The sequence below is a fragment of the Trachurus trachurus genome (assembly GCF_905171665.1).
Source record: "Trachurus trachurus genome assembly, chromosome: 24".
Classification (NCBI taxonomy): domain Eukaryota; kingdom Metazoa; phylum Chordata; class Actinopteri; order Carangiformes; family Carangidae; genus Trachurus; species Trachurus trachurus.
The window spans coordinates 13642560-13664405 of record NC_139910.1 but is presented as its reverse complement, the minus strand read 5'-3'; the positions used below and the strand labels follow the sequence as shown (position 1 = coordinate 13664405).

At 42.9% G+C, this 21846-nt stretch overlaps 3 protein-coding genes across 5 annotated transcripts in view; 1 reads left to right on the top strand and 2 right to left on the bottom strand.

Moving 5' to 3' along the window:
- The first annotated feature begins 2266 nt into the window (after positions 1-2266).
- Positions 2267-3418, top strand: dynlt1b (dynein light chain Tctex-type 1b). The gene is made up of 5 exons (XM_084001097.1): positions 2267-2313; positions 2501-2542; positions 2833-2956; positions 3045-3122; positions 3231-3418. Exons 1-5 carry the CDS (start codon positions 2287-2289, stop codon positions 3299-3301), a joined length of 342 nt encoding a protein of 113 aa, XP_083857223.1. The 5' UTR covers positions 2267-2286; the 3' UTR covers positions 3302-3418.
- On the bottom strand, positions 3419-10292 carry tmem181 (transmembrane protein 181). The gene is made up of 17 exons (XM_084001088.1): positions 10164-10292; positions 9783-9886; positions 8846-8913; positions 8296-8386; positions 8074-8192; positions 7732-7848; positions 7526-7606; positions 7263-7362; positions 6253-6383; positions 6065-6156; positions 5920-5977; positions 5699-5801; positions 5556-5607; positions 5369-5451; positions 5164-5253; positions 4993-5059; positions 3419-4880 (listed from the first exon to the last, which is right to left on the bottom strand). The coding sequence occupies exons 1-17, from the start codon at positions 10169-10171 to the stop codon at positions 4796-4798; spliced, it is 1449 nt and encodes a 482-aa protein (XP_083857214.1). The 5' UTR covers positions 10172-10292; the 3' UTR covers positions 3419-4795.
- A 2199-nt stretch (positions 10293-12491) lies between these two features.
- tulp4a (TUB like protein 4a) overlaps positions 12492-21846 on the bottom strand; it is a 34853-nt gene continuing 25498 nt past the window's right edge. For 2 of the 3 annotated variants that reach the window (XM_084001068.1, XM_084001069.1), the window contains exons 10-14: positions 20603-20747; positions 19811-19955; positions 19551-19644; positions 15707-19446; positions 12492-15623 (exon numbers count right to left, since the gene is read on the bottom strand). In XM_084001068.1, coding sequence (XP_083857194.1) covers positions 15507-15623; positions 15707-19446; positions 19551-19644; positions 19811-19955; positions 20603-20747 — 4241 coding nt within the window. In that variant the 3' untranslated portion in view covers positions 12492-15506. The remainder of the gene's footprint in view (positions 15624-15706; positions 19447-19550; positions 19645-19810; positions 19956-20602; positions 20748-21846) is intronic. The other variant, XM_084001070.1, reaches the window with a different exon arrangement.

The window sequence follows — 21846 nt, the reverse complement described above, 5'->3', positions numbered from 1 at the left end:
ACCTCTTGTTTTTACATTTTGAATCTCTGCATACTTTTTTTAAATTAATTTTTATATGTAAATATTTAGCATTTTAGCTCAATAGCTTCCAGCTTCCAGGTCATGTGATCAATTGACTCAAAATCGGTTTGGGATCATAGTACTCCACTGGCTGCATGAGATACACCTCAGGTTTTTACATTTTACATCATTCTGTTCATAATTTTTATATCTGCATTTTAGCTCCTCAATAGCTTTAGATAGCAACTCTGCTTATAATATCCCACATTTCCCATAATATGTTTACTGTACAGACTGCAATACAGGTGCACTTAATTTGGAATGGCTTGCGAAGATCTTTCGACTGTCCAAGTCATAAGTAACTTCTTACAAGTCTGACTTATTATGTTATTATTTGACATGGTTAGGGGGGTGCACCGTTCCTGGAGGTACTGCAATACCAGGTCGATGCGTGGAGTGGACGGAGCAAGCCCCTATTCCATCTCCCTGTTCCAAAAATCAATTTAATATATGGTCCCCGGGTAGGGGACGTATCAGATATTAAACTGATAAGAACAGATACTACACTTGATCTTAGCCAAAAGGCCGAGAAGCGATAACTCTGTACAGCAACAAGCAGGGGAGTCATTCTCCGTACTGTGACTCTCACTCAGGGTTCAAAATACTTTCACTGAATGCAAACATATAACCATCACAAAGTGTTCAGCAGATAAAGTCCCATCAACCCGTGAAAGATCAGTTCGATATTTACAGGCTATCTATGCAAAAAACACACAAATTTGTAGAAACATTGGACATTTTGGATAGTGAAACCGGGTTATTGATGTCACGTGACCCACAGCTGTCCAATCAGCGAACACAATTTATATAAAACTTTTGTTTCTCCCTGACAAGGGATCAGATAAGTGCGACCACACTTAAAACCACACTTCACATTACACGTAAGTACATATTTAGCTACCATGTTCACTAAATTATCACAATAATGTCCACTTTAGTACAATGAAACCCCCGAAATGTGCAAAGACCCGCAGCATAAAGCTAACAGCGCGAGTGCTTCAACTTCCGGTACTCTCTTTTCAAAATAAAGGTGAACTGTCTGAAACAGTGAATTCGCGAATCCGCTTTAACGCCGAACCATAGACTGTAAAAAAGAACATGAGAATAATGTGACGCGTCACAACGCACAACTGACTGACTTTTATTCAGTGTAACGTGAATATGAAATGCGTCCCTGAATGCACACACCTGCGTTAACCACTTATAATTTAGGCCAGCCTTGGTTAGCCTAGCGTCTCGGGAGCCCGTGCAAGCTAGCGACGTTCATGTGAGCCCGTCAGTTTGACAATTTAGCAAATGTTTACAAAGTTCTTGGACGTGCATTTAAAGCCCAAAGACCCTGTGGTGAAATATGATGAAACACTGTGCAAAGAGAGTTTAATTGTGGCAGTAGCCTACCTGAAATGTCCGATAAAACACAGAGGACTGTGGCAGTAAGAAGTTCGCGTCTCCATCACCTGAAGTTAGGTAATCCTGTTTTCTAAAATCGACCGACAGGGGGCACTGGCTGCCTCTCATGAGCTGTTTATTTGTGTTTTTACAAAGTAAATGAATGTGAAATTGTTGGTAATACTCATAGGTAATACTCCATGGTACAGAGCTCCTGAAACTGCATTTTATCAACTTTGAACATCTTTATTCATTTCTCCCTGTTCATTTCAAACATTGACAGGATGGATTTTCAGGTGTCTTTGTCGTATGGGCTTTGGATAGACCAGTCAGGATAGATTTGTCCCAAAACCTTTCATTGTTGTTGGCTTTTTTTTTCTTCTGTAGGTCAAAGGTGAACTGCCAGCAGTCTCCTATCCCACGATAAAGGGTGTTACTACCACCGTGCCTTGCTGTAGAGATGGTATTTGCCAGGTGAGTGAATAAAGTTGTAGGAGCTCAATTTTTTTTTTTTGAAACAAACAGCACAAGTTTTTGGTTGCACTAGTTTTGCTACTGCTATGTTCAATAGACCGATGAACACTGTTGAAAACAATTTTATGAACAGTCGCTCCTTGTAAGTTAACATTGTTTATTTAATTAACCAGACACATTTTTCTACGGTTAACAGGGACATTTTTGTTGTTTTGTTGTTTTATCATTAACATTTTCTGAGTAAATTATTTTCATTCGTTGTACGTCCAGTAGTTCCTTCCAAGCCCTTATTTTGAAGAGCCGTAACCGGAAGTCCTATTCCCTAGTTTGCTGGTGTTGTTGATTGTTGAGGCACCAGTGATCATGGACGATTACCAAGCAGAAGAGGAGGTGGGTTGGATGCGTTAAAGAACTTACTGCGCATATTGTTATTTGTCTTATTTGCCATTAACTTATGTATTTCAAAATTATTCACAAGATTGTAAGTAACTGATAGCCAGTCTGACAGGAAGTAGACTGTGAACATCCACGTCGCTAACTTGAACTGCAACATTTCATGTTTTTTTTCACCCAACAGGCAGCGTTCTCCGTTGAGGATGTGAACAAAATCATTAAAGAGGTAATGTATGTCACTACCTTTTTGGCTCATCTGTAAAGTTTGAGTTTATCGGGTTATCGCCTTATTGCCCCCGCTAGCTAGCTAACACCAACTTTGCGTCTGTTGCTAAGGAACGCTTTTACGGTTGCTAGGCACCGACCACGTTCTATTTCTTGAGTATGAGTTATTTGATGTGGTTTATGGATTTCTAACATGTATTAGCTAGCCTAGGACAGCTGAAATCTGTGATATTGTGGGTATTGATCAGTTTAAACGGTTTAAACATAGCTTTGTTTACATTGTCTCTGCAGTCAGTGGAAACAGCCATAGGAGGAAATGCCTACCAGCACAGCAGAGTGAACCAGTGGACCACCAGCGTCGTGGAGCAGTGCCTCAGTCAACTTAGCAAGCTGGGAAAGCCTTACAAATACATTGGTATGTATGTGTTGTGTGCTACTACCTCAGAAATAACATATGCTTTGAGGTTGGTATTAATTGCCAGTATTCGTGGTTTCCCCCTCAGTTACCTGTATCATCATGCAGAAAAATGGAGCAGGTTTACAAACAGCCAGTGCCTGCTTCTGGGATAGTGCTACTGATGGTAAGATAACACACCTATGTGTACACATAAGCTTGATAATGCACAAGAAACTTTCAAATGCTTTTACTTTGTATAGTAAATGTAATGGTCACTGATTTTATCCCACAGAAAACTGCACAGTGCGATGGGAAAACAAGTCCATGTACTGCATCGTCAACGTTTTTGGCTTGGCTATCTGAACCTATACTTCAATGTCCCTGAAGTATTTCAAGTGTGCAGGATTTTGTGTATTTTTGAGAACTCGTGTGCTATTTTTCTATATTTAAAGTATTTGATTAAAACAAAACTATGCTGTATACAGTTTGTTTTATTTACACGTGACATGACAGTGCTACAGATACAACTTTTGAATATGCAAAAAAAAAAAAATGGAGAAAAAAAAGAGCTTCCCATATATCAGGAGTGGACTCACAACAACCTCATTTAACCAATGCGAATCAACATAAGCCAGATTCACACCAAAACAATCAAAGATGTACACTTTATGTCAAAAGCATTTACAATTTTGAGACTGCAGCCCATTTTGAAGAGTAAACTGTGATGTAAGGACAAGGCACCATTTGATTAGAAAACATTTTGTGATATTATCTGTAAAACAGATGCGTGTATTTTGACTGTTTTTGTCCATAAGCTCCAGTTACACCAAACAAAGGAAAATCAATAAAGGCAATATTAGGACAGTTACAGAGAAAAAAAAGTTACAAAGTTACTTGAAATGAAATGGTCTACATAAGGCAAAATACATTTGGCCAATGGTACAACTACCATTATGTTCTGGGATACAAAATGTTTAAAATTATACATCAGTAGTTAACATACCGTCATGTAAAATCCATGCATCCAAGTTATCAGATCATACAGCGTCAAAATGTCTTCACTTTTCAGCAAAATAAATAACATTTTTTAAACAAGTGCAAATTACAAAGCTGCTTTCCAAGGAAATAATTAGTAAGAGAAGTGGTAATTGATCAGTGGTAACTGCAGGTCAAGCTCTCCATCTCTTAAATATGTCTGAGGAAAAAGAGGATTTGTCATCAACCAACACTGTTATGGCACTTTAAATTCCCCACTCATGAGTCACATCAGTGATGGCGAGTTGCAATGTAGTGTTCTACCATCAATACAGTGTCACTCAGCTTTGGCCAGATAATATGCATTCTCATTATTCTCAAATGGTCACAGAGACTGGAAAGGAATGGCAAAATAAAAACACAGTAGAAGTATAGAGACAACAGTGTTTCAACACAAAGCATTAAAAATATCATCGATCTCACACACACAAAAAAATCCCAATTAATATTAGCACTTTTCCCGATCATTATGAATTATGAAGAAATGCTGGTCACAAGTGAAAGAAAATCCTAAACTTGTAAAAAAAAAAATTGTATTGTTTTACATCAGTGATTCTGTTGTTTTCAATCAAACTGAAAGCATTGACGATGGAAAAAAAAAAGTAAGGAGTGGCTTCGTGCCTCAACTTTCAGTAAAATTACAGTACATTCAGTAGACATGGAATTTATCTTTTTAAAAATATATTTATGTACACTTACAGTATCATCCCATAGTACCAATCCCAATATCCCTTATGTACACATAGACATGATACTTTGTTTTTAATGCATTCTCATAGTTTCCAACAGGGACACGGGGGAGGGGGCGCAGTCCGAGATCCGTCAGTCACTGTCAGTCTCGTCCTGGTACTTGGTGGCTGCTTTGATGGCACGTCCGTTTTGTAAAGGCATGTCCTCATAATCACTCCTTTACAAACGAAAACAAAGATATATCAATGGGTTTATGCATGTTTACTGAACTACAATAAAATGGCAGATAAATTGTAGAAGCTGTGAGCCCAATGATATACTGTACTTACCCATATATCACTTCATCATCCGAGTCATTTAGCATGGAGAAAGCAGGATTGTCCTTTAACTGAGAGTCTGGGAAATTAAACAAAATCAGGTGCATTAGCATATTAGTTCACTTTCCAGTGTAGAACTGAAATAAGATGTAAAATTAGTAGTGGCTGCATTGTATTACTTACCATAGAGGGCATTTTTGGAGGGGGAATACACAAATGCTAATGTGTACAAGTAAAAGTTAAGTAGGCCGTAGAAGGATAAAAATTCAGCTGGTATGTCTGGAGTTAAAGAATAATGACGTGCTATTTAATACATGTTATGTTACATCTCATGGTATATTGACAGTGAAACTTTGGTGGGTGGAAAAAACTGAAATAGGAAGGATATAGTTTTGGTAATGAGTGGACAATTCAGCCACAAAGTTGTCTTGAAGAGCCTTGGCACCAAACCTCAGGTAGAGAATGACCATGCTGGAGGAAAAAAGAGAAACAGTGTGATCAAATTAAACAAACCTCTTCCAAAATATCAATGCACAAAGAAGGATTTTTTTTTTACTCCTTTCCAATAAACTCACCTAATAACGAGCACCACAAATGTCAGCGCTGTCAGAAACTTCAGCCGAAGATCTAATATTTGAAATAACACAGAAAACCAATGTTATCATAGTAAAGTTTTAAGGTGAATCTAATCCAAAAGGGGTGTGGTGTGGTGTTTTACCTGAGTAAGGCATGTTCTTCAGTTCAGAACAAGCTCTGACAATCAGGAAAATCAAGTAGAGGATGTAGAGAGCAACAACAATCAGGAAGAAGACCTTCATACCCTGGAGAAATAACATAGGAATTAGTTCGTTTGTATATTCTTTATCCTTTAATCCGGTCCAGCTTCATAAGAATGAATTGACACACTGCTTCAAGTGCCGTTTGTTGAAGTAGTCTCACCTGAAAGTTTGCTATATCAACTTTATACTGATAGGTGGGATCCTGGAGTTCATTAACCCTGCAAATTCAGAAGAAAAAGAGTTTATCTTTGTTGTCTTGTTGCAGCTCAGGCTTTAAAGCAGGCAGCCAGAGGAGTCAGACTTACGTTTGCCAGATGCCCAGTGTAACGGCCGAGAGCCACAGGAGACCGACAATGATCATCTTAGGCAGGTAGAACGTCAGGCATTTCCTCTCACCCTGCGGAAAACAAGACAAAACATATGAAATAACCAATAACAAGCTGAATGGGCGGGGGGGGGCAGCATGGGAGGATGGGAATATTACAGGACCCACCTGAACCCTGATGCCATGATAGACACAGAGCCAGAAGAGCAGCAGAGCACACAGGAACAGAGCCTGAAAGAAAGCATCCAACGTCCCTGGAAACCAGCTGTTCACCAGGAACGACAGCGGGAAGAACGGATCTGAACAGCAAAAAAAAAAAAACACAACAAGCAACACACCTGAATGTCATGTCGTAGTTATTTTAAATTGCACAGGACACACTGACAGATCAGACCAACTCTTCTTTCTATGTCAGTCTACGTCTTTTGTATCACGCCTTAAAACCCACTTTTACAGATTTGCTTTTATGTGATATCATAACCTTCTTATTGTTTTCCTACTGTTTCCTATCCATTTTTATTTTTATTCCCCATTTTAATGTACCCTTAATTTACCTTACTGCCTCATTTTATCCCACAGTTTTACTCAGACGCTCTTAGTTTTACTTTTACTCCCGTCCCATCCCATCTTTTCTTATGTTATCCTATCTCTTTTCATCATGTATAGCCCATTTTCATTTTTTTTTTTTTAAGTATATTTTTTGGGGCTTTTTTGCCTTTATTTGACAGATCAGTAGAGATGGACAGGAAAGGGGGAGGCAGAGAGGGGGGAATGACATGCAGGATAGGTCTGCCCGACGCGGGATCCGAACCAGGGCCACCTGCATTGAGGACTATAGCCTCTACATGGGGCGGCCGCCTTAACCACAGCGCCACGCACCGCCCCCCATTTTCATTTATTTTATCTAATTAACTGCATCATGCATTTTAATTTGAGTCTTCTTGATCTAAATTTGTTGTTGGGGTCTTGTATTGCCTGTGTTGCTGTCATGCTTGGGCGCTCCATCTCCTATGGTTTTATGCCATTTATTCATGACTTGTTTTCTGTGGTCTCTATATGTTGAGTTTGTCGAGCACTTTGTAAACATGTGGAATAGCAAAGTGTACATACAAAAGTTGCTTCATGATCAAATTAAAATATAAAATTTAGCTTTAAGAATGAATGAAACTGAAACTCACCATTGTAGAGTAGAAGCAACGGGAGCAGGATAGACATCCACTTTTGCTCAATGCCCCAGTCCCTCATGGAGAATTTCCTCAGGGAATGAGCAAACAGGCACTGCGACACACAGAGGACGAGATAATTAGTCGTCCTGCATTGTGGATAAGCCAGTTTTTTGCTTTACTTTTGTCATCTGCTCTGCCGTATTTGCTCAAAGATTGGAGGTTATATTGATTTTTTTTAGAAATGAATTTAGACTGGCACCAGTACTCTTTCTTACCGTCACCATGAAGGTCAGCACTACGAAGACGAACCGGAACCAGATTTCCACTTGCGAGAAAGTGGGATTGTACATTTTCCACTGAGGAGGAATTAAAAATAGAGTAAAAAATGTGGTGAGTGACTTGGTAGCTCAAGCAAATAAAATAAAATCCAATTCGCCAATGAAATATTACAGAGTTTGTTTTATGAGACTATGTCACCTACCACAAACTTGACCCTGATTTCATATGTGATGTTTTCAAGGCCCTTGAAGCTGACCACAACCTGGTACTGGGTGTAGTTCAGATAACCCAGATGGAGCACGATGATTTCATCACATTTCTGCAAGAACACAGACAAAAAAAGATGCACCACTGTTGGTTCAGCACAGAATCCAACTGCACGGTAAATCAATGGATTTGAAATAAAAAAAGGACTTTGCTACATGCATTTCACAGACTCGCACACAGCTGCTGAGCTGGTTGCTTCTGTCTGCCTAGATGATTAATGACACCCCAGCATGCCGTGAGAGAGAGAGAGAGAGAGGTGGGTCTGATTGACACTTACAGAGCCGCAGTGTAGCGTTCGTGATTTCTGGTGGACGGGGTTGATGTGCATCACGCTAGCGTCCTGCATCACTCCCTTCAGCTCCACGTTCATATCAAAAGGCTGCTGGAAGTCGCCCACTGACAGGGACAGCAGTGACAACACGTTATTAACCAGCCAAGTGTGTTTACGACACAATAACAGACAAGCTGCAGTCATCTGCAGCTCAGTGTGTGGTCTTACATTTACTGTTTTCAGCCTGCATCACACAGGTGAGCCATAGCTGCTGGTGGTAAGTGGTGAGGGGAGGAGAGACTAGATTGAAGGGCCCAGTCTGAAAAAATGCAATGAATGACATCAGTAATATGTTATTATAAATGATAATTATAGGAATGTAATCCGTCCGTACAACATTACACAATATGTATGACTCAAACCCAAATATCTTCTCTAAACACAAGAATATTCCTTCGATTACAATTACATCAATGAGTTACAAAATTTAGATATTTTGAGTCATTAAACGGAAAAAAAACGCAACATTTCAAACGGGCATAATTTTTTAAAACTATAAATAGACACTATAAACGTTGAAGCACCACATTAAAATCTTACATACACATATGTGCACTTTCTATACGCTACAATATAAAACGCTTCCAGATTCATACTCCTTGAGACTAGTAGTAGTATTTATTTCCAGTAAATCCTCAACATGTCCACACATCTCCCATCATACCAACTCCCAACAATATATGCATGTTGTCAGTCTTCTGCTTCGGAAATGTCTTACCTTCAATGTGGCATTTTTAGCTAGTGACTGATCACCATTGTGTTCTTGCTCAGAAATAATCCTAGGACCTACAGACATGAAGAAAACACACAACAGAAAACAATTTCTTCAATGTGATGTCCAAGAAAAAAGTAAAACCCTCCTTGATTTTACACCAAAAGTTACTAGAAAAATGTAGCGGGACTGAAACATCAATGGATATCTTGAATGATGACTGAAATTAATCTGCATTATATGTAAAAAAAAAAAAAAAAAAAAAACACAACAAAAAAAAAAACACAACAAAAAAAAACTACAGCAAACTTCATCTACGTAATTAAAGCTACTTTCTGTAACAGCAGCTGTATAGTGAAGTCACTACAGTGGTGGTCAAACTCTCTTTTAGAGGCTAATGAATTGCCGCAGGAGACGTGTATGCATAAGGAGAAAAAATAAGAGGCTAAATTGCAGTGCTGAGTTTAAATTAATAATTATTACAAACAATACAACAATGCAAGATACCGTAGATATAATAAAAACTCACTTGTGTTGTGTCTGAAAACTTTGGTGGGGCTGCCAAACATTAACACGTTATTTCTAGAGTAATTACAAGGCTGATATATGTGTCAGGATGAAAGGAAATGTAATGTTTATGTTTGACTTGGGGTAAATTCCATAATATTGCTAATAGGGAGGAAGTATTGATGTTGGTTCTGCCTCTACATGTGTGTATGACAGATAAAAGTTGCACAGTCCAGAAAGGAAAAAGGAGTAGTGGTGGAAGGAGACTGGTGTTTCTTTTCTTATCTAGATCTTGATTACAATAAGTGATGATTAGACACAGTTGAGTCACTCGCCCACTGACTGTTTCTGTCTAAAACCTTTAAGCACTCAGCTCCTGTGTATTTAGCCTAGTGCTGCAGTAATATATATATCTATATTTATATTAGTCATATACCTGCTATACCAATGAAGACAGTGAGGCCGAAGCAGATGAGGAACACCACGAAGACCAAGACAAAATGCCTTTTGGACAGGGTGTAGAGCCGCATGGGGGCCAGCCTGTAACAGGAAGAAACACAAAATGTTAACACACAGTCCAAAACAGGAGATACCCAGTGGGGGTGAAGGCATATTTGCTTTGAGCTTAACTGTGGTCCAGGTGCGGATATTACCGCCAGCCGGTATGTCAACACACTACTGTTAGCTTCCGTGCTACTTCTAACTAGCAGTAACGTTAACAGATGGGGCAGAGCAGCTGCTTTAAACTCGTCTCCTCGCACATTTACGCTTTACTAACTTATCTCGAGTGAGTCCGATGAACGAGCCGCAAACTTACCGCTCCATCTTTTATAGTCGCTCTCAACCGAGTCTCGGCAAGGGACAGGGAAAGAAATACGCTGGTTAAATGTTTTCCCTCTGTGAAGCTACATCCGTGTATTCACATCAGCTGACATCTTTTAGTCTGCGACAACTGGACAGCTACGTCATCGGAAGGGGCGGGGCGGGACACGTGGTGCAGACGGGGAGAGGAGGGAGGGAGTGTCTGCCTCCTCCTCTCTATGTTTGATTAACAATATATCAGTATATTTTATCTATCTATCTATCTATCTATCTATCTATCTGTATTTATTCTAATTGCCTGGCTGCATGTAATTTATGCACTATGATCACTGGTTAAATATATATGTTAAATGGATAAATTGAACATCTGTTTATGATAAGTATGTAGTCAAGGCCAGAAGGTTGTATGTCTTGAAGGTAAATGTGGATTATGAGACAACAGGAACCTGAATATAAAGATACTCTGAGGGTTGTTGATTTTTGCATGTCCTTGTCTCTCTGTTGTCTCTTTTGCTTGTTGTTGTATCTTTCTGGTTGTCTTGCAGCTAGTGGCTGTGTGGTGTTTATTTGCATGGTATGTTGCAGGTGCCCCCCTGCCTGACCCCCGGCTGCCTGTGTCTGGTCGGCCGCTCACTAATCCCTCCATGACTGATAATATACAACAACATACTGTATCTGACGGCTGAATGTTCTTTGGATGAAAGGAAGTTTGGCGCATGCGCAAGCACGAGTATACCGCACATAAATGTCGACTTTTAATTTGCACCAAGCTATCCATGAGATATTTGTCTATTTATTTTATTATTATTTTTAAAGGACATACACTGTATTTCAAGATGAGTCTAATCATCACCATCAAATAGCCTACACAAAATGCACGTCCACAAGACAACACTTGTTGCCTCATAGGCTTTGAGGCCTTTGCCTCATTTTAAACTGAGACTTTATTTTCTAAATAAAATATGAATAGCTACATAATCTGGGGGCGCAGCCATGTATCTATGTATGATTTCCCAATTTTCTTCTTTCCACTTTAATCAATGAAAAGCAGCACAATCATGCAGCACCAAACCAGTATGATTCCCCTTAAAGCTCAGCTCAGTGAACATCTTTGATTGCATCTGCCGTCATAACAATAAAAGGTCATTTTAAAATGCACATTGCTCCATTATAATCCACATAATACAAAACCCTATAGCCTGGACACGTAGACTGCTATACATATATAACGCAGCAGAATAATGCATGATGCTGATGTGACCCACCTGTAAAAGCGATCATCTCGGTAGGGTGTCAGGTCCTCCTTCAGCTCGTTGTAGGCCTCTTGGATCTTCCTACAGAAGTATTTCAACTCGCTGTACAGAGGGTTTTCTAATCCGGACGTGTAGTCGGTGTCCATTATTATTGTCACGCCGAGCCGCGTCTGCTGGCGGCTGAAAATGGCGATGGGAGAAAACAATCCTCGGCCTTTTTTTTCTCCCTCACAACGGGAACACAGCGATGTGTCCGTCCCGTATTGTCACGTCGTTTAATTGAAAGTGCAGCCGAAGCTGTTTTGTTTGTGTCGGTTCAAAGACGGGGGGGAAAAAAAGGTGTTTAAAAAAAAAAGAGAGAGAGAGAAAAGGGGGGAGGTGGAAACACTGAGGAGGGAGGGGTCACGTGATCACAGTTCAGCACCACGGACAGAGGCAGACAGCACAGACACATCACTGCAAACTGCTGCTTCTGCACATAAAGAGCTGTAATTCATCAAAACTGTAAGTGATAAGGAAAAATCTCATTATCATTACCTACATATACTAATTTAAAAGTATGACAAACCTTGACTCGTAATTCAGTTTCTTGGTAATTCAGTTTTTCTTGACTGCTTTTTGATAGGCTAAACCTGACATTTCTCAATATAAATGTGTACATTTTGAGGGGTGGGGAAAAAAACACAAGATGTTTAATCTTGCAAAGTTTTATATTAACATTTAAAAAGTTTTCTTGGGTCATAGTAGAAAAATACATCACTTTATCTGTGCAGGGACTGTTTGATGCATTGTGCTATTTACTGTGGGTGGCAGCTCCAGTGGATGTTGGCTCAATGACACGACTTACAGAAATAAATCTACAGGATAGAGCCATTTATTGTTGAAATTATTAGTTTCCACCTACGCTTTTCCTGCTGCAATTCAAAATCTCTGCCTTTTGAGACTACGAACCCACTGAACTTAAACAATATCATTGGATATATTACACAGAATAGGAGACAAAACTCTTTTTTTTCTGAAACAATGACGTTTTATTCAAAAGATGCGTGACATATACAATTATAAAATAATTTACATGGCATGCCTTACTATCCATTCACTATAAACGTTCAGTCACCAAATCAGACTCAGGTTTTTTTTCCAAGTGTTGTTTTTTTTTCTTTCTTTTTTTTTTCTTTTTAAGTCATTTAACTCTACATCTACAAATACAAAGCACATATCTTTTCTAAAGAAAAGCCAAATCCTACAATATCTACAACAGGTCATCTCGTAAAATCAATTGAATGTGAATCCTTAACCTAAATCCATAGGCAATTTCTGAACATGAACTCAGTGGCTTACACTTGTGAACTTGTGTGAATGATGTGTAAGAAGCCATGACCACCCCGACGCACACACACACACACACACACACACACACATTCACACACACACACACACACACATACGCACATGTTTGAAGATAATAGATTTAACACTGATGGGGATTGGTAGACTGCACATTTGAATACAGACAAACCTTGACTTGACAGTTACACTCTACACAACTAGTCTACCAGCTACACTAAACTGGGCACTGACTCATTCACATCGTTTTCCATCCAATGCAAACTTCACAAAAACACAGATAATTTGCCCCCTTCCCAACCCCTACCCCCCACCCCCACCCCACCCCCACGGTCCAATCTCAAAAATTTGGGCTACACTTTTAACAAACTTTTCAACACAAAGAAATGTTCAGAAAAACTCCACAATATACAGTATGTATAGATACTATATCTCCTTTAGGAAATAATCTCATAAATAAAAAATATACAGACCAGCGACTGAGATGCTGAACTAAAAGGAACGGTATCAAACGGTGGTCAAAAGTGAAGACAAGGATCTTTTTTTTTCAAGAAAAAAGTATTGCACAACTAACACAAAAGGTGGATATTTTCTTTATGCCATGCTCGTGTTCTTCTCTTCTTTTTTTTTTAAGGATCAGTAGAGACCTTTGTTTTGTTTTTTTTTCCAACCTCAATCCCCATCCTCACAACCATCCTCAGACAAACATGCACTTCGTTGCGATTTGAACAAATCACACTAACCAATATAATAATCTCATTGATTCAGAGACCAAAGCAGAGCTGGTCCAAAGTGATACCAAGTATTAAGTTACACTTCCCTCTAGGCCCATTTTTTCCAACTCTAAATTTTAGCAAATGCAGAATTTGGCACAAATGTTTGAGGTTACCCTAATTACACCTTATGTTATTAAGCCTAAATATTACTGCCCTTTTTTTTTTGTTATTTTGGCTCCTATCTTATACAGATAAAACCCACTGCAGATATTTGCAATGTGCCTATTCTTTCCCGCACATCAGCTATCAGCCGGTCCTGCTGTGTGTCCTTAGTTTAACACGAACACAAGCTTCACTGGCTGAAAGAAACAAAATAAAAATAAACCAGCTCTTCAGTGATTTCAGTGTCAGCTTACTAAATGAACAGATTTCAATAGCTTCATCCTTCATTGGAGTTCTGACTTCAAAGATTCAGTGACAATGATTTCAGCTTAACTGTTGATTTTTTGTTGTTGTTGTTTAGTTTTTTTGTGGTTGTAGCTGTTGAGTTGAACAGTACTACTACAGCTTTTTGCTCCACACCTGAAATTACACTTAAAACACAGCGGGGAAACAGGTGGAAACAGACATCTTGTCAAATTCACCCTAGTCTCTTTACAACATTTACATGACTGATATGTATTTACATGACCTGTGGAGAGTATGAAATGGCATAGGTGAAATATACAAAAATATTTCCTGTACCTTGCTTACATGTTTAGTGTGGTCTTTAAGAGCAGGGACAGCACCCCCCAACAAACTACATACTCACTTCACAGAAGTGACGGCTGGTGACTAATCACTTCATGCCACAGGTTAAGTTGTTCCATCAAGGCCATGGCACCTTTTTTTTTTACTCCCCCCCCCCCCCCCCCCCCCCAACCGTGTCACCATATGTAGATATTTCCCTAAGTACAGGATATGTCAGTCAAAGCTGTTCTTTACACCGCTCCCACTTCACTAATCCACAGCATTATTCAAATTCAGTCACCAGTCTCCCAAATAAAGCAGGTTAAGTTGAAATCCACGTCGACAGGGTATGAAGATTGTATATCACAAACAATGGTAATAATGTTAAAATTCATATTTGAATAGATAAAACAACAAAATGTACATATAAATTAATCCGTGTAGCAGAGTAACATTTTCTTCCTCCTTCAAAGTCGAAGGAAACCACGTGGAAAAGACTAACGGTTTCACCTCAGATATATGTACTCCTTGACCTTCCCAGGTTTTCAACAGTGACGCACCTTTTTCACCACATTGAAAAAAGTGTGAACTCTTAGTAGTGCTCCTGAAGGATGCATATATCTAAGCCTCCATTCTGACTGAGCAAAAAGGGAACGGCAGAGAGCTAAAAACAAATAGTCCCTCCTTCCCTCCTCTGTGTTTTTAGTCATTTAATAACATTCTACGTAAAAGCAAAAGCAGTATCATAAAGTGGTAACTGTTTCACTGAAGTTTTGTACAGCAATGGATTTCAGTGCCCAGTAGTACCTGTGCGCTCTGGGGAAAAAAAAACAACAAAAAAAAACTCTTTGATCTCCAGAGTGTGGTTTTCAAGTATTACTGCTGCCTCTTTTTGAAAACTGCACCTCGACTATCCCTCTCTCAGTAAACCGATTGGTTATCATGTCTATAAGCTTCTTCTAGCTAAAGCAGCATTTATTTGCATGACGATTACCAAAGCTCAGCTCTTTGGCCTTACATGCAATTTGCAAGGTGCCGCTGACTTCCTAACAGAGCAAAATCTGAAGGGGGCATCCTTGGCAAATGCAGCCAATGCTGCTTATTGCACCATTTCTAGTGGCAGCATTGTGTAGTGCAGCATGATTGTATCTCTTGTCTGTGACCAGGGCTGATTTGACTCTTCTCTCTCACCGAAATCAAAGTTTATTAATCTCAAATGAAACGACTGTGCCCCTTCGACAGATTTGCATTTAAATCCCAGATATAACTCAGGGTAAGTTGGGATGGGACAAGTCATTTGAGGCGTTGAGTGACGTTGGCTAGAGCAACTGCAAAGGCCTGAACAGCAGAGAAGGGATACTGGAAGTCCAGGATGTAGGCGTTGCCGTCAATCCTGCCAAACTGCATCACCTGTGAAACGACACAAACAAAAAAGTTAGCACAGACTCGTCGGAATATGTGTTTCGAATCGATGCCGACGTAGCTTTTCTTACCTGTCTGCCCTCCAGTTCAATTTGAAAGTTCTTGGCCGACTCCTGTGTGACGCGCCCACCAAAGTCCAGCTGGTAGACCTGCGTGGCCTCGTTCCACAGCGGCTGCTTGTTGGCCATGACGTACACGAACCCCTGGCTGCCCAGCCCTCTGTCCTCCTTCTCGTTGGCTTTTCGACATTTGATCTCGTCCAGTTCGCTGGCGGCCCTCATGTTCCTCTTGCTCTTCCAGCCCTTCTTACCGCTCTGGCACTGATTGAGCAGCTCATCCCCGCTGATGAACAGCTCTGGCTCGCTTTCTGAACTGTCCTGGAACTCGCTGTTGGCGGTGGCCTTACTCAGCTTCTTGGCCTTCAGCTGCTGCTCTTTCTGTCCCTTCAGCTTCTTCTTGTCCCGTCCACCCAGTCGTGGGCTAGAGATGAGCGAGTTAAAATCACCCAGAGCTCTGCCCTCCTTTTTCGACTTGTTCCCTTCGGCCAGCGGCGGCATATTAGCCTCGTCGGCCCGACCGTCTGCGCGCTTGCGGTTCTTTTTACTGAACTTCTCAGACCGCTGTGGCACCGGGCTCTCAGTCAGGGAGAGCACCTCCTGGAAACCTTCTCCAGCCTCTGGCATCGCCTCCTGTAATCCCCCGTGGGTCTGCAGCTCCACTGGTGGCGGTGGAGGCGGCGGAGGCGGCGGGGGAGGAGGGGAGAGGACGTTTTTGTCCACTGCCATGTGGGATGCTTTGGGTGGGAGTGGCACTGCGGGAGTGGGCACAGTGGGGCAAGAGTTATAGGTTCCCCACGGTGTGTGCAGGGCGATGGGAGGAATCGGAAGCCCAGAACAAGAGCTTCCTCCTGGATACATGGGCGGGAGGGGGCAGCAGGCCATGTTAGCCATGTTCGCCAGGTTTGCGGAGTAGCCCGGCGGTAAGACGAGGGTTGCATCCTGCTGGGAGAAGGGCACCGGAGCCACCATCTCCTTTGGCGAGGAGCAGGGGCGCGGCGACCCTGGGATGGGCTGGAGCTGGGCTGCAGAGTAGGCGGTTGCCGGAGGGTACTGGAGAGAGATCTGGTAGCCTGCAGCCGCCGCAGCAGCTTGGAACGACGCGGCGCTGGGGCTGGTGGGCGACTTTGGAGAGAGAACAAAAGGCAGCCTGGACACATCCAGGTGCTGAGCCGGGCTCAGAATGAGTGGGGGGGGTTTGTGGGGTCCGGGGGGGCCGTTGGGGTTCAACGTTGCTGTCCGTTCCTGAGGGACCCACACCTCCTCTGTTGCAGCCGGGTCCCACTGATAAGGAGGCGGCCGTTTGACCACCAGCCCTGATGCATCACTCCCGCCCAGCGCCAGGTGCCTCAGCGTCTGATTCAGTGTTTCGTCCTCAGTAAAAGCTGAATTAACATAATCAGCCCGGTCTCTGTTACTTCCTCCTCCTCCTCCTGCAGACCCAGACCCTTCAAGAGCGCTCAGCAGGTTGTACGAGGACTGGGAGGCCAGAGTAGTGGTGCTGTTGGAGTGAACGATAACTGTGCTGTGTGGCGCCCCGTTCCTCGGAGGGAAATCCTGCCTGATTATGGTTCCTCCTGCGATTCCGTTGGCGCTCCCCGGGGCGGTGCCTCCGACGCCGGATCCACTGCTACACTGGCTGCAGGTGTATAAGGCTGTTGGCACCCTCTGCTGAAACGAGGCTGCTAGTGCACTGTTTTTGGCCTTCGGAGGCAGTGGTCTAGGCGGTTCCAGCATCTGGGAAACTTTGAGAGCGGCCTCGCGGCTGTTCCTCCTGAGAGTGGCGTGGATCAGACTGCTGTCGAGCCTCTGTCCGGGGTTCCTGCTGACGCCGCTGTTCTGGTTGGCCGTGTCGGGGTACGGGGGCGGGTCTCCGCTGGGTATGGAGTAGCGAGGTGCCGTGAGTCTGTTGAGAGTGGCAGAAGCGTAGGGCAGCTGGATCTTTTTGTCTGACGAGGAGGACGATGAAGAGGTGACCCTGAGAGTGGCGGAGCTGCCCGGTCCCTGGAGCGTGTACACATTCTGGTTGCAGACGAGGCGCGTTCGCGGACGACACACTTCCTCCACATTCCCGCTGCTGTCAAACGTTGTTATCCTCTCGTATCCCAGCGGTGTCGGGTACTGCGCCTGCTGCTGCCCCGAAGGATAAAGTTGAAACTCGCCCTTCTTCAAACAGAGTTCCCCAGGAGGAGGAGTCCCACCGGTTCCCCCGCCCGCTCCAGATGCAGCAGCGCTGGCGGCTGCAGCGGAGGCCGACGCTGAGGCGGCAGCAGCTGCTGCAGCGGCGACGGCGGCGGCCACCGTCCCGGGGTAGGGGGGCGGAGGGTTCATCTTGCTGAGCTCCAGAGGGGCGCTGAACACCACCGTGTCACCCTCAGCCAGCTGTGGAGTCGACCGAGTGGTTTTGATTTTCAGCAGGTGCTCGTGTTCGCCCCCCGCCGCTCTCTCCAGCACGAGATCAGCAGGCGGGTGAGGGATCTGGATCTGCAGCGCCCCCGGCTGGAGCTGGTGCACCGCTGCAGCTGAAGGTTGCCCTGATGACAGAGAGGGAACAGGGATTTGAATCTGAAGCTGCTGCTGAAGTTGATGGTGCATTTGCTGCTGCTGCTGCTGCTGTTGTTGTTGTTGTTGTATCTGGTGCTGCTGATGCTGCTGCTGTTGATGGTGCATTTGCTGCTGCTGCTGTTGTTGCATCTGCTGCTGCTGCGCCTGCTGCTGCTGTTGATGATGCATTTGCTGCGCCTGCTGCTGATGCATCTGATGCTGCTGCTGCTGCTGCTGCTGTTGTTGCATCTGATGCTGCTGCGCCTGCTGCTGCTGATGCATTTGCTGCTGCTGCTGTTGTAGCTGCTGCTGAATCTGTTGATGCTGCTGTTGCAGTTGTTGCTGTTGCTGAATGTGCTGCTGGAGCTGCTGCTGATGCTGCTGCTGCTGCTGCATGTGTTGCAGCTGCTGCTGAATGTGCTGTTGCTGAAGCTGCTGCTGTTGCAGGTGTTGTTGGTGCTGAAGCATCTGCTGCTGCTGTTGTTGTTGTTGCAGCTGCTGTTGTTGCTGCTGAAGCTGTTGTTGTTGTTGCTGAAGCTGTTGTTGCTGAAGCTGTTGTTGGTGGTGCTGGATTTGTTGCGGGTGGTGCTGTTGTAGTTGTTGTTGGTGTTGTTGCTGTAGTTGTTGTTGCTGTAGTTGTTGTTGGTGTTGCTGCTGTAGTTGTTGTTGATGTTGCTGCTGCTGCTGCTGTTGTTGTTGTTGTTGATGGTGATTTGTTTGTTGTTGTGATGGATGGTGAGACGGCGGAGGTCCCACCATTAGACGACTCATTTCCAGCCCCCCGAAGATGACCTGACCAGGACTGGAGTACCTGGTGGGGACCGTGTACTGGGCCGTCAGCATGGAGTCCTGACTCTGGTCGGAGCCGCCAGCAGCTGCTCCAGCCGCGGTTGTGGTGGGGTTCGTTAGGACGTCCAGCTGAACGTTTTGATTGGCGAGGAGCGACTGGACCAGCCCGATGCTCTGAGCCGGGGACATGGCCTGGGCGGGACTGTGGATCGGGGCAATAGGGATGTTGACGGTGCAGGGGGGGTTGTTGTCTTCGGCGCCGCCAGCAGGGCCTGTAACCGGCAGGTCGTCTTCATCTTCACTGAAGACGTTGGGGCTGAAGACAGGCAGGTTGATGTAGTCCATGGAGATCTTTCGCACCTCTGGTAGGTAGATGGTCATCTGTCTGGGCTGCAGGTGGAGGAGGCTCGTCTTATAGATCACTAAGGAGACAGGGTCAGGGTTAAATTAGCAAATAGAAAATAAAGGAAAATCACATTCACTTTTAAACTAATTTTTGGACAGACAAAGATGTGGATTTGGTCACCTGCACCCAGATTGGTCGGCAAGAATGTGGCTAACCCCACGATCTTGAACTTTGTTCCCCAAATGTTGGATGTGACCTGAGCAAGGTAGTTCTGCTGCAAGACAGGAAACAAGTGAATCGTATTATTTTCTATGAACACATAGAAAAAAATGTATACAGTATACAGAATGCATTTATTAATGCATGTTTATCATTAAGCAACATTGGCTCCACCCTGGACAAACTGGTCACTTGATCTGGGCCAAAGACTTGACTTTTACCTGAGTGATGTCATCTAGAGGAAATTCCCTCCGTGTTAGACTCGGTGAACCAATTGAAGGTTTCCGTATCGGTAACCGTGGTGACCTGGAGATCTCCTGTGTGGCACGGGACAGTTTGGGCGATTTTCTGGGATCAATGTTGATCCTGTTGGTAAAGGGACAAACTAAGTCTCTACAGAGAAGGTAGCAAATAAAAAAAAGAAAGTTTAGGGCATGCAGTGAGACAAAGACACAACCGAAGATCAGTCCATTAAAACGCATCATTGATGCAAAGGATTAATATAGGAGGGTTAAGGTTTCAATAACAGCTGGGATGCCATGCTCTTTCTAAAATACAGCCCTGAGATACTATGTTGTACCAGAATTATAACTGTATGGGGCAGAAATTTAAATTTAAAAGGACAAAAGGGTAATTTAGTACTCAATAGAAATTTAACATTTATTCTAAGGTTCATTCATAACAGCTGTGTAAAATATCTGCGTTAGTTTATCCCCCCAGAAATATCTATATTCCATAACTTACCTTGAATAACAGACAACACCATAATAAGTGTTAAAATTTACATAAAACATTTTTCTTTTCTTTTTTTGACTTGATGAATTTACTGTGCAACATGTTCAAAAGAGAAAAAAAAACTCCCTTGTCCCAACTTTTTAATACTGGGGAAACTTGCAGACATTGTTCACTGCTGATTGATTGTTGACTGCTATGGGGTCAAAAACACACAAAAACATGAAGTATTAGTTCTGGATGACACGCTTTCAGTGCACACAGGTCAAGTGTCTCGTTACCTGGGCAGTTTGGGGGATTTGCTGCCCCTGGATATCTTTGGAGATTTCTTGCCAATCCAGTCGTCACTCAGCTCGATGTCGCTCGAGTCTGAGCAGTTGCAGCTGTCGATCATGGCAGATATCAGACTGTTGCCGTATATCTCATCTGAGCACAGAAAACAGATCATGGAGAGAATAGAGAGAGTTACTTATTGGTAAATGCAGCTCTTAAAGGTGTACAGAAAAGAAAATTTAATTTAAGCCCACTCTGGGTCATAAAATCAGTGTAATAACTCATCTATCAGATGATGTAGGCCAAACTTTGTGCAAAATTCTATTTTTGAGTAAATCCAGGATGAAAGTGTGTATTTTTTTTTCGCATTGGATAATGCAGGCACATGGATTATACGTCAGCCTGTACACGATTCACCAGCAGCCACTGATATTGGATCCGTCATCCGTCATTCAAACGTCTGAGACACGCACACACACACACATGGAGCTCGGTCTCGCCCCAAGCTTTGAATATGCCGCCCGCTCGATAACGACCAATCAAATTCGTTTTCCTTACTCGGGTAAACTCGTGTTGCAGCTCGTGACAACTCGGCACGACAAACAGGACAAACTGCCATTTCTGTACACCTTTAAGATAAACTTTACTTAAGAGAGCAAATATGTGGCGTTGTTTGTTCTCTCATCTGTCACTGTAAGATGTCTTTGCTGTTTCAAATAGACTAAATCGGCAAGGAAAGACTGGAACAAAAATGAAATGCTCAACAAAACACCAGTCTATTGGAAATCACTACAATAAAGCCGGTATTGTTTCAGTAGTTCTCACTTCCTCTCTGGTCCCTCATTCATATAGAGTTTGTGAACCACTGCTGCTCTAGTTTAGGTCAGGCTAATTTATTTGATGGACATTAAAGTCTGAATGGGCTGGAACCATTTCATGGCTGGCTTCATTTATCACTGTGTGTGTGTGGGAGGGGGTGGCTTGATTTATGAGGAACCCAGGGGCCATCACAGCCCCCATTAAGCAGCTTTTAATTAACATGGGCCCGATCTGCCCTATGTGACTAAAACATACTAACTCACTGAGTGGAAACTCAAGAAACTCAAATGAGTGGAAAAGTACTGGAGCAGGCAAATACTGCATGTCCGGGAGGAATACATTTACAAATGCATTATACATTTTCAGAAATGTGTAGATGAACTTGTATGGATCAATGCACCAAACTATTACTACTGATCAAAGAACAAAATAA